The sequence below is a fragment of the Saccostrea cucullata genome, unplaced genomic scaffold, assembly GCF_032062105.1.
Source record: "Saccostrea cucullata isolate Sc308-1 unplaced genomic scaffold, CSIRO_AGI_Scuc_v1 ctg17208, whole genome shotgun sequence".
Classification (NCBI taxonomy): Eukaryota; Metazoa; Mollusca; class Bivalvia; order Ostreida; family Ostreidae; genus Saccostrea; species Saccostrea cuccullata.
Genome location: NW_026934251.1, coordinates 1 through 11,417, shown reverse-complemented (window position 1 = coordinate 11,417; position 11,417 = coordinate 1). Strand labels below are relative to the sequence as shown.

Sequence of the window (11,417 nt, the reverse complement as noted above, 5' to 3'; positions counted from 1 at the left end):
AAACAGAAGAGCCCTGGGAGCCATTGTTTTCAGTGATGAGGTAATTTTTCCAATTCACCCTTCATGAAAGAAATGAACTTTAATGTTCTTTATGGCTACTCACCAGGAATGACCGAAATATTTTTTTCTTATATTCATATTCTTTATCTTAGGCAAAAATGCAAACCCTAAATGGTCTAGTTTGGCCAGAAATTGCCAGGATGGCCACAGAGGAGATCAGACAGTATGGCAAAGGTTTTTATTTTTTCTTTTTGAACATTAAAAAGTCATATTTTAATTAATTTGTGAAAAAAATATTCATGTGTATTATTTCTTATGTGCATAAAATAATCTTGAATTACACTTACGAAGTATCAAATGTGTAAAATGTTTTGTGAGAAGTTACATCATTATTTTTCAGAAGCTCACAAAATTTTATTACGCATTTTCTTCAGTCAGTATCCGGAGTGTTAACAAAGAGATAATTTAACAATTTAATAGATAGTATATATGTAAGACAGTCACTCCAAAGTCCGATGGTCTCGCCAAACCCCGATGGTTTTTTGTTGATACGGATGCCAAAGTCTGATGGTCTGATGGTCATGCCAATGCCCGATGGGTCATTTCCTATGAGACACACTGCGCTAAAGTACGATGGTCTGACACACCAAAGTCCGATGGTGTGGAGAAACAATCAACGTTTTTGACTTCACAATAATTTGACGTCAATCCTTGACGCCATTTTCCTGCATTATATTGCCATAATTTCAGAATTTAGCCTTGCATACGCTTTTATTTATTTATTTTTTTTGGCGTATTGCTTACATATTTCAGAGATATTAGGATAAGTCCTTGCACACCACTCAACTGATTAGGGTTAGTCCTTTTAGTTGCTTTGATTTGGGTTAGTCCTCGCACACTAGTCAAGTTATTAGGGTTAGTATCGCAGCCACCCAAGATATCAAGATATCTATATAGTTGTTAGGCCTACACTTCGAGCGATTAGGGTAAGTTTCACACCTATCCGAGAGATGAGAGTTAGTTTTCACATAATGATAATTATTAATACTTATTTAAAACCTTGGCATGATGTGGCATTGTAGTTTGGCACATAAGTACTACTACGTCATAAACGTTAATTGTTTTCCGCACCATCGGACTTTGGAGTCTCATCACACTTTGGAGTCCTACATATATACAGTGGACCTTCAGATATCGAGACGCCAGATATCCGGATGCTTCAGTATCCGTATCATTTTTCATCGGAACGGAATTCCTTAATGTTATTTTGTCTTGTTTAACTGGTAATTCAGATATCCAGACGCTTCACATATCCGGACAAATTTACTGGGAGCCAAAGCATCCAGATAAATGAGGCTCCACTGTATATAAGTATTTTTCTTTCTACTTTCACTTTTGTAGAGGGTAAGACAATCGTGGTATTAGAGGCAGCCATTCTACTGAAGGCAGGCTGGGAGACCATGTGTCATGAAGTTTGGGGGTGTGTCATTCCTTTAGCAGAGGTACAGTGAAATTAAAACAGACAAATCAGAGATACAGTCCAAACTTGTTACCTGGAACTCTGAGGGACTTGAGAAATTAAACTATGTGATATAGAGGGTACATGTAAAATACTTAAAGAATCAATGGTTGTGATTTTAGAATGATTTCAAGAAAACCATGGTATTCTATCAGTGTTCAAGATACTAAAGTTCAGCTGTATTTTGAAAAAGAAATAAAATAAAAGTACATGTACAGTAAAACATGCACACTGTATAAAAGGCAAATGAAGGTTTATTGTAACTAAAATGGATCCGAATCTTTTTGTTTAAAAATAAAATTAACAAAATTCTGAATTAAATGATTGACAAAATTTTAATGTATTTTAATGTTGGAACGGAGATTCACTATAACCAGGCTTTCCTGTACACACTTGTATATGCAGTAAAACTTACCTTATTTGGATGTTGAATATTCTGAAATCCTTCCTATTACAGTACAGTCTTTATAGTCTATTTTTAATTTTTTTTTGTATCCAATCTGGAATGTTATCAGTCAATTTCTATGTAACAACTCACTAGATTAAACAAGTTTTACTGTGTGTACACTATATTTATGACCTGTACTAACTCTGCAGGCCGTCAAAAGACTGGAGGACAGGAATCACTTATCGGAGGAGGAGGCTGTGAAAAGAATAAAACTGGGAGTCACTAACGAGGAACTCGTCAACAAGTGTAACGTCATCCTGTGTTCACAGTGGGAATACGAGTACACTCAACAACAGGTGAGCTGAGTTTGTCATATACATTTATTGCATGATAGTGAGGGGAAATATGAAGACAATATCAAGAAAAATTATTCCCCGAAGGCTTTGCCCGAGGGGAATATGATATTTTTTGGCTGAATAAGTCTTCATGTTTCCAAAACATTCATGTAATGAATTGTTTATTACACCGAAACAAGCAAAACCTTTGAAATAAACATTAACTTTCAAATTCGGCACCGCTCTCAAATTCACTTTCATTTTTTAGGTAAAGTTACTATAAAACCCTTTGGTCAACACATTATCATCAATTTTGTGACGTAAACCAGGCTATTGTGACGTCTACTACTCTCGGGAGTTTTCGTTCAACGAACGAGAACTATATTGCGGGAAAATACACTAGGTGTTCCGAAGAGGTGAAATATGATGAAAAGCGTGCAGACAGCCGTGAAATATGAAGTTTTACGGTCCGATCATGTGATAAACTAGAACCAATCAGATTACGCGTTGTGTAGAATATTTATAATGAAGTATAATAAAATGTGATGTCATCCTGTGTTCATAGTGGGAATACGATAACATTCAATAATAAGTGAGCTGAGTTAGTCAAGAAATGTAACTTAATTCTGTGTTCTCAGTTTTTAGCTCACCTGAGCCGAACGCTCAAGTGAGCTTTTCTGATCACATTTTGTCCGTCGTCCGTCCGTCTGTCTGTAAACTTTTCACATTTTCGACTTCTTCTCAAGAACCACTGGGCTAATTTTGACCAAACTTGGTACAAAGCATCCTTGAGTGAAGGGGAGTTTAAATTGTTAAAATGAAGGGCCAAGTCCCCTTACAAGGGGAGATAATCAAGAAAAGACAAAAATAGGGTGGGGTCACTAAAAAATCTTCTTCTCAAGAACCACTGGGCCAGGAAAACTGAAACTTATGTGGAAGCATCCTTGGCTAGTGTAGATATTAAATTATAAAAATCATGACCCCCCAGGGTAGGGCGGGGCCACAATAGGGAATCCAAGTTTTACATAGAAATATATATAGAAAAATCTTTTAAACTCTTCTTCTCAAGAACCACTGGGCCAGGAAAACTGAAACTTATGTGGAAGCATCCTTGAATAGTGTAGATATTAAATTTTTAAAATCATGACCCCCGGGGGTAGGGCGGGCCACAATAGGGAATCCAAGTTTTACATAGAAATATATAGAACAAAGCTTTAAAAATCTCCCTTCTTATAAACTACTGGGCCAGGGAAGCTGAAACTTATGTGGAAGCATCCTTGGGTAGTGTAGATATTAAATTATTAAAATCATGACCCCCAGGGGTAGGGTGGGGCCACAATAGGGAATCTAAGTTTTACATAGAATTACATAGAACAAATCTTGAAAAATCTTCCTCTCAAGAACCACTGGGGCAGGAATGCTGAAACTTATGTGGAAGCATCCTTTGGTAGTGTAGATATTAAATTTTTAAAATCATGACCCCCCGGGGAAGGACGGGGCCACAATAAGGAATCCAAGTTTTACATAGAAACTTATAGAACAAATTTTTAAAAATCTTCTTCTCAAGAACCACAGGGCCAGGAAAGCTGAAACTTATGTGGAAGCATCCTTGGGTAGTGTAGATATTAAATTGTTAAAATAGTGACCCCCAGGGGGTAGGGCAGGCCACAATAGGGAATCCAAGTTTTACATAGAAATATATATAGAACAAATCTTTCAAAATCTTCCTCTCAAGAACCACTGGGCCAGGAAAGCTGATACTTATATGGAAGAATCCTTTGGTAGTGTAGATATTAAATTGTAAAAATCATGACCCCTGGGGGTAGGGCGGGGCCGCAATAGGGAATTCCAAGTTTTACATAGAAAAATATAGAACAAATCTTTAAAAACCTTCTTCTCAAGAACCACAGGGCCAGGAAAGCTGCAACTTACGTGGAAGCATCCTTGGGTAGTGTAGATTCTAAAGTTTTAAAATAAAAAAGGGAAGGGGGTTGTTAGGCATTATAGGTATAGCAAGAGGGAGAATCTGGTAAAGATTTGCATCACCTAAGGTACTCAGGTGAGCGATGTGGCCCATGGGCCTCTTGTTCTCTGTTATCTAGCATGCTGTATGCATGCATGTACATGTATTTTCTATACATCACTGTTAACTTTACATTTCTTTAATTTTAGGTTGAGAAAGCCTGGCAACTACTTCAGGATAGACTCCCATCTCCTGTTAAGTCTCAGTACTGAAAGTCATTCCACCGAAGGGCAACATTAAAAAAATAATTCAAACAAATCATTTCTTCTGACATTAACGTAAAACCAACTTTTACACGCAGGCAACTACACATGTATATCCGCCAGTTTGAAGAACTCTTTTGCAGTCATAAATGGATTCCAAATTGAAGAATCGCAAATGGAAGATGTCAAAAATTACTATAGTTGGTTTTCAATATATATAGATAATATAACTTCCATTAAACTTCAAATCAGAATGGACAGTTACTAGCCAAATAAGATTTGGTGAGGAAATATAGTTAGATGATCATATAATGAAATTAAGGCAGTATTTTTATACTTTTGTATGTTGTGAAATTGTGTTGAAAAAGATGAGATAATTCTACTCAGGAAGTTAACTCTACCAAGGGGAGATAATGCTGTTAAGTAAACAAAGATAACTTTGCTAGGGGAGTTAACTTTAGCAGAATAATTGAACTTTAATAAATCAATGTTTTGTAACTTAACAAATATTCCAATATCATTGACTTTGTATAAATTCTGCTGTGCATTCAGTTGCATATTTCATTTCTTGAGTACATGTACAGTGGACCTTCAGGTATCCGGACCCCAGATATCCAGATGCTTCAGTATCCGGACGCTTTTTCATCGGAACAGAATTTTAAAATGTTGTTAAGTCTTGTTTAACTGATGATTCAGCACTGCTCCACTGTATAGGTCTAATTTTATCTCAGTCTGTTTTATTCTTAAAAAATTATCATAGATGTGCAGCAAAACTCGTTTAGTACGAACACGGATATTGCGAATTTACGGATTTAGCGAAGTAATTTCATAGGTCCCAGTGACTTCGTTATAACCGAGTTTTGCTGTATATTGTAAGCAGATTGATTTTCCGTTTTAAAAGCAGCAATATTTATAAACAAATTGTGTTCGAAACAAGAAAACAAATTTCAAAGCATTGATCAGACTATAAGTGTAGTAATGTAATTTTACATGTACTAGTATATATAAGATTGTACTGAATATATAACATTAAAATGGATTATGAATCCTTTTCTTTTGTCAGTCTATTTTTTTTAACATGATCATTCTTAAGCATGTTAAGGTGGAATAGAAATCCTTGATTTGTATTTAGGGCATGGAAAGAAAAGATCAAGCATTCTGAGAGTATTGCATTAACAATACTACCGGTAATCCTCTACCTGCAAGTGTAATTTGATTTCCAATAAAACTTGAAAAGCCATAAAAATAATCATTGATTGATTACTGTATATGTTGATTGACATGTCCCATTTGAGAATTTTTCACTCATTTTGAGCTGTCTCCATATTCATGTACTTGTGAAAGCTAGAATTCAAATTTAGATTTTACTCAGCACTCAGGGCCAATTAGCAGTGAGGAATCTTTTTTTTCCAACACTTGCCATGACACAGGCCTAAGTTCTTAAGGTCTCATCTGAAGGCCCCCCAGTTTTCACTTTAAAGTCCTGAGCACTTGGCAAAGCAGCAGGTGCAACTTTTTTTTATCATCTTAGGTCAAAGGCTGTCAAGATCTGAGGCCTTCCTATCATAGAGTTCAACTCATTGAAGGGAAATAAAATGAAAATTTAACTTGATCTGTCACTCATCAAGATACATGTAACTCTAACTCATATATATGAAAAATCAGCTCAATAACTATAAGCTTTTAGAAAAATAAGTGCAGAAAACGAAGTTGGACAGACAGACATTGGCCCCTTGAATAGAATGAATGTTTGTTCGTACCCACCAAACTCCTTATTCCATTAACAGAAATTTCAGTTGTCCTCTTAAACATTCACTCTATTGAACAGGCTTCAATTCTACGAAATATACCTACTTTTCATAACAATATTCATACTCATGAACTTTTTCCAAGAAAAAAATTCAGTTTGATTTTACAATTTTATTGACATTTTAAAAATGTATATTTTCTTTAAAGAAATGAATCTTAATATGGCAGAATAATCTGAAATACAAAAACAATGGGACACATTTAATAACTTTTTTTTAATTTCAAATCACAACTGCTTAATGTGGATTTTCTTCCTTGACTGATAGTGTGATGAAAAAGTAAGACTTTATAACATTATCTTTTAACCTCAGTCCAGAAGTCAATTATTCAAAGTAGCTTTCTGCTATGTATTGCCAATATATAAAGTTTACGCATTTACATCAATATCATCGAACAATTTTAATATTCTGTAACAAATTACACATTTTTCCTCTGTCAGCTCTCTGCATTAAGCCTAGAGGTGTGATCTACGGTTGAACATTTGCAGTGACAGCCGGTCACGGGACATTCCGAGTGTTCCGCAAACCACTCCCACAAATGGGAGGCGTGGCCTCCATGGCGACATGATTGGCACCACGTAAACCAATCATCGATGGCTGTCATTTTGGATGCATATGCTGAAAGGAAAAGATGAAAATACAGTTTTCAATTGTTTCAAAACATAGTTGACTAGTATTTTAAAGAAAGAATGTATTAGCTACCCATGTTTTAATGACAGTGTAACCTACCGTAGGTTGAAGAGAGGAGTTGGAAAAAACATTAAATGTTCCAACTGAGCTAGGTTATTCCAGTAATGATTTTCAATTCATTCCTTATTATTTTGTTTTCCATCATAAAATTAAAGAAAAATTCTTCTGGAATACTGCCTTCATATTGTACTTATTTTAAATGCAATGCCAACTGGATGAATGTAATTGTGAGACCCACTGTGTACACAATTTTCTATATCCCAGCAATTTACATGCTACAACCTGATTACATTCTGCGCAGTTAGATTAAAACTGTAGAGTGTGTACGGAGGAGACCTACTTGTTTTATCTTTCTGCGTGTAGAGAGCTGATCCTGAGGGAGTACCAAGATGCATCAGACACAGAGAACAGCGGGGGAGGGGCTTCCTACATCCCGGGCAGCAGGAGACCTACAAACAAAAAAATTAACCAGTCATATAATACTGTAAATCACTTTTTATTCGCGAGAACTTTATTTTTGCGTATTTACGTGAGATGGTTTGCTCGCCAAAATTTTATTCTCACGTATAATATAATTTCTTAAGATTACATAGAACAATGAGCTCAATTTGTGAAAATTTTGTCTCGCTAATAAAAAGTCAATGATTATCTTGCGAAAGATAAAGTGTTGCGAAAATTAAGTGATCTACAGTAAAACAAAGACTGTACAAAACCTGTACAGCATGATTGTATATATCAAAACATCTAGACAACTGATGAATCAAATGATTTTAGAAAATTGATTTTTTTGTATGAGGTGGGGGATATGAAGTAATAGAAATGGACAATTATATTCTTTTTGTAAGAGGAAGAGAGCCGTGTAATTGATTTTTAAGGAAAAAATCAAATTAAAAAAAAAATAAAATTATTTGTTCTCTTCATGTCAAGAGAGAGAAGAAAATGAATTGTATGGGTGGACTGGGAATTGAACCCTGGACCTTTCATCAGATGCCCTACCAGCTGAGATACCAAGGCCATGAAAATCCACACACTGAACCATTCTTACATTAAACAGATATTCATGAATTAAACATTATACACCATACATATACACAACTCGCTACCTTTGGTTTAGTGGAAGTCAGGGTTCCGGCTGAGTATGAGTTGTATGGTCGTGCTCGACTGGCCACAGGCATGTTACAGGCGATGGATTTACCACAGAAGTTACAGCTGACGAAGGCCTGGGATATGACTCGGAAGTTATCGCTGGCGTGCCAGATAATATCAAACTTTGACCTGTCAAAAACAAGCAAGTATAAAGTATTAGGCAAGGTTTTGAATACTTCACATCAAGATAGGGGACAATTTTTACTGTGATACTAGGTCCTTGTAAAATTTGGAACAATTATATTTAATACAGACATTTCTATTCAGTATATTGCTCAATGTTTACCTGTGATGCCAAAGTCTCCATCTATCTAACAGTTCTCTGTACCTTTAAAAGAAAAAAGTACTGAAACATAATTTTTAAGAAAGCTTTTTAAATACATGTACCCGGTACTAAATGAATATGCCAAAGATTTCATCAATGAAAAGCAAAATGTTACCAGGTAATATATTGGTATAGTAAATTTTTGTGAAAAGGGAATGAATCACCTATTTCAGGTGAGATTACTCTTTCAGGACCAGAGGATTTTTCTCCCCTGAATTGTCTAAAATATTATACATGTATGTAGTACTTACGATTCAATCCAGTTTAGAACTCTCTCGTCTTTGGACATTTCGTTTGGGAGTGAGAAGACACAGACGAGAGCCGCTGTTTGTACGTCACCGGTCAGGTCCACATACTTAGATATCAGAGACACTCCATCCTGTGTTAAACCTACAAAGGATATTATTGTGAAATCACTCATTTTCAGAGGAGTTTGATTTTCATTGTTTTCATGGTTTGAAGAGAGCCATAAAATTATGTCCACCATGAAATGGTAGAATTTCATGACAAGATAAGATTACTCTTCCTCTGCTACAAAACTATTTTTTTTAAACCAAGTAAAAAATTTAACCTCCACGAAAATAAATCATTTCACAGTTACTGTATTTCTCTCCAAAATTCATAAAAAGATGTTCTGTGCTAAATCTTCTTGATAAGAGACTTCTATAGGAATAAGATAAAATCAGGGAATATGATTAAAGTCTGGGAAATGAGAGTCTATAATGACATCATGCAGGTCTTGTATTTTGAACAAAATCTATAATAGACAAAAATTTTAGGCCAAGCAAAATTAATTTCTTAATTGGTTCTCAGGCCTTTTTTCAAGGAATATGATGAGGGAGGGAGGCTTTTTTTAATTTATACTTTTTTTATTGCCCCCAAAACATGATAAGGCTTTTTACATTGTACAAAACCTCAACAAATGATGAGGTATGTGATTTGCTGTTTTTATTTTATTGATTTAGCAATAAAAGGGTCAATAAGGCATCCTTGGAAGACATGAGGGAGGGCCCGAGAACCAAGAAATTAATTTTTTATGGCCTTAACACAATATCTTGTTTTAAACAAAATTATGAAATATAAAAGGTATATTTCCTAGAGAGAGTTATATCATATACAGTTCAAGAGACAAAAAGCTAGAATATATCCTCATTTATTCAAAAATAAAATAGAAATTACCTCTAGCTAGAATTAATTTTTTTCCAGACATAAACAGTGCTTTTGGCTATTATGATCGAGATACACAAACCTGTAATAAGTAAACCGTCTAAATTTCCGGCCTCTATAACTTTCCTTGTTAGTCTGTTGATGTACTCCTTTAACTAATAAAATAATATTAATATCATATGACTAAGTTGTTTATCAATTGAAAAGTAACTTAATTTTGTACATGTATAATGCCAATGAATAATTTTTTTGACATATATTTAATACATTGTACATAATTTGACATATATTACATAATTCAAAATAAATTTTTTAAGATTTTAAATTTTCACAAATACATGTATGATTTTTAATTCATACAGAAATAAAAGTTTTTTTTTCTTTTCTACAATATAATTGTTTTTCAATAACTTGATTTTATTTATAATATATAAATGAACACCAATCAATTTTTTTAATGCAAGTTTACATAGATACCTTATCGTCATCCAGGTAGATACAGGCAAAGGCAATCTTGTCTGAGAGCTGCATGCCATCTTGGTCTGTCTGTGTAAAATATACAGAGAGATAAAATTACCTTAATATATGAATATTAACATCAGGCCATCTTTAAAATGAAGTTTGCTTGACCTCTCACAACTCTGGGTAAAATCATTGGGTCGGTGGGAAGGAGGGAAATTTTTTCCCCAGAAAAATTCAACATATTTGTTGATGAAATAAGAGGAATAAACAGAACACAGAAAAAAAATTGTGTCCTGGAATATAAAACAAGAGGCACATGGGCCACATCGCTCACCTGAGCACTGTGGCTACGAAAAAGTAGAAATTAGTTTATTATTGAAAAGTTTAATACAAAAGTAGTCCCATGACCAATCATGGCTTTGCTATTCTAGAGAAGATGATTTTTAAAGAATTTTCCTATATATTTCTATGCAAAACTTTGGTCGGCCATTGTGGCCCCGCCCTACCCCAGGGGGTCATGATTTGAACAAATTTAAATCTACACTACCTGAGGATGCTTCCATATAAATATGATCAATTACAGCTTTGGTATTCTTGAGAAGAAGATTTTTAAGGATTTTCCTATATATTTCTATGTAAAACTTTGGTTGGCCATTGTGGCCCCTCCCAACCCCCTGGGGCCATGATTTGAACAAAATTGAATCTACACTACCTGAGGATGCTTCCATAAAAATATGATCAATTATGGCTTTGCTATTCTTGAGAAGAAGATTTTTAAAGAATTTTCCTATATATTTCTATGTAAAATTTGATCGGCCATATTGACCCTGCCCTACCCCCAGGGGTCATGATTTGAACAAACTTGAATCTATCCTATATGAGGATGTTTCCCAATAGGTTTTATCTTTCCTGGCACAGTGGTTCTTGAGAAGAAGATTTTTAAAGTATACCACCTAATTTTCATTAATTCCCAATTATCTCCCCTTGAATGAGGGCTTGGCCCTTCATTTGAACAAACTTGAATCCCCTTCACCCAAGGATGCTTTGTGGCAAGTTTGGTTGAAATTGGCCCAGCGGTTCTTGAGAAGAAGTCGAAAATGTGAAAAGTTTATGACTGTCGGACAGACAGCTAGACAGACGGATGCCGGACAAAATGTGATCAGAAAAGCTCACTTGAGCCTCTGGCTCAGGTGAGCTAAAAAAGTTTTAAGTCGGGCCTTATTAGTCAGTTGGTCATGAGAGACAACCAAATAATTTTTTAAAGATGGCCTTACCCAGATACAAATGTAATATATTCATGCAGTCTGATAAAATTACATAATATTTAAATAACAGTAACCCTAAATATATA

The 11,417-nt window shown here is 34.8% G+C and overlaps 2 protein-coding genes across 2 annotated transcripts; one reads left to right on the top strand and one right to left on the bottom strand.

Annotated features, from left to right (window-relative positions):
• Positions 1 to 6: 6 nt before the first annotated feature.
• Positions 7 to 5,019, top strand: LOC134240348 (bifunctional coenzyme A synthase-like). Its single transcript, XM_062722445.1, has 5 exons — positions 7 to 40; positions 153 to 234; positions 1,402 to 1,502; positions 2,117 to 2,263; positions 4,415 to 5,019. The coding sequence occupies exons 2-5, from the start codon at positions 159 to 161 to the stop codon at positions 4,475 to 4,477; spliced, it is 387 nt and encodes a 128-aa protein (XP_062578429.1). The 5' UTR covers positions 7 to 40; positions 153 to 158; the 3' UTR covers positions 4,478 to 5,019.
• Positions 5,020 to 6,390: 1,371 nt separating this feature from the next.
• On the bottom strand, positions 6,391 to 10,352 carry LOC134240347 (GATOR2 complex protein MIOS-B-like). The gene is made up of 7 exons (XM_062722444.1): positions 10,082 to 10,352; positions 9,687 to 9,759; positions 8,689 to 8,827; positions 8,399 to 8,440; positions 8,070 to 8,241; positions 7,307 to 7,415; positions 6,391 to 6,894 (listed from the first exon to the last, which is right to left on the bottom strand). The coding sequence occupies exons 1-7, from the start codon at positions 10,133 to 10,135 to the stop codon at positions 6,713 to 6,715; spliced, it is 771 nt and encodes a 256-aa protein (XP_062578428.1). The 5' UTR covers positions 10,136 to 10,352; the 3' UTR covers positions 6,391 to 6,712.
• Between the last annotated feature and the right edge of the window lie 1,065 nt (positions 10,353 to 11,417).

Coding starts and splice junctions, on each gene's coding strand:
- LOC134240348 (XM_062722445.1), top strand. CDS start 159: ATGCAAACCCTAAATGGTCTAGTTTGGCCAGAAATTGCCAGGATGGCC. Junction 1,503..2,116: donor GTGTCATTCCTTTAGCAGAG/GTACAGTGAAAT, acceptor CTAACTCTGCAG/GCCGTCAAAAGACTGGAGGA. Junction 2,264..4,414: donor ACGAGTACACTCAACAACAG/GTGAGCTGAGTT, acceptor CTTTAATTTTAG/GTTGAGAAAGCCTGGCAACT.
- LOC134240347 (XM_062722444.1), bottom strand. CDS start 10,135: ATGCAGCTCTCAGACAAGATTGCCTTTGCCTGTATCTACCTGGATGAC. Junction 8,441..8,688: donor GTTCTAAACTGGATTGAATC/GTAAGTACTACA, acceptor TTTCTTTTAAAG/GTACAGAGAACTGTTAGATA. Junction 7,416..8,069: donor TGACTTCCACTAAACCAAAG/GTAGCGAGTTGT, acceptor TTTTGTTTGTAG/GTCTCCTGCTGCCCGGGATG.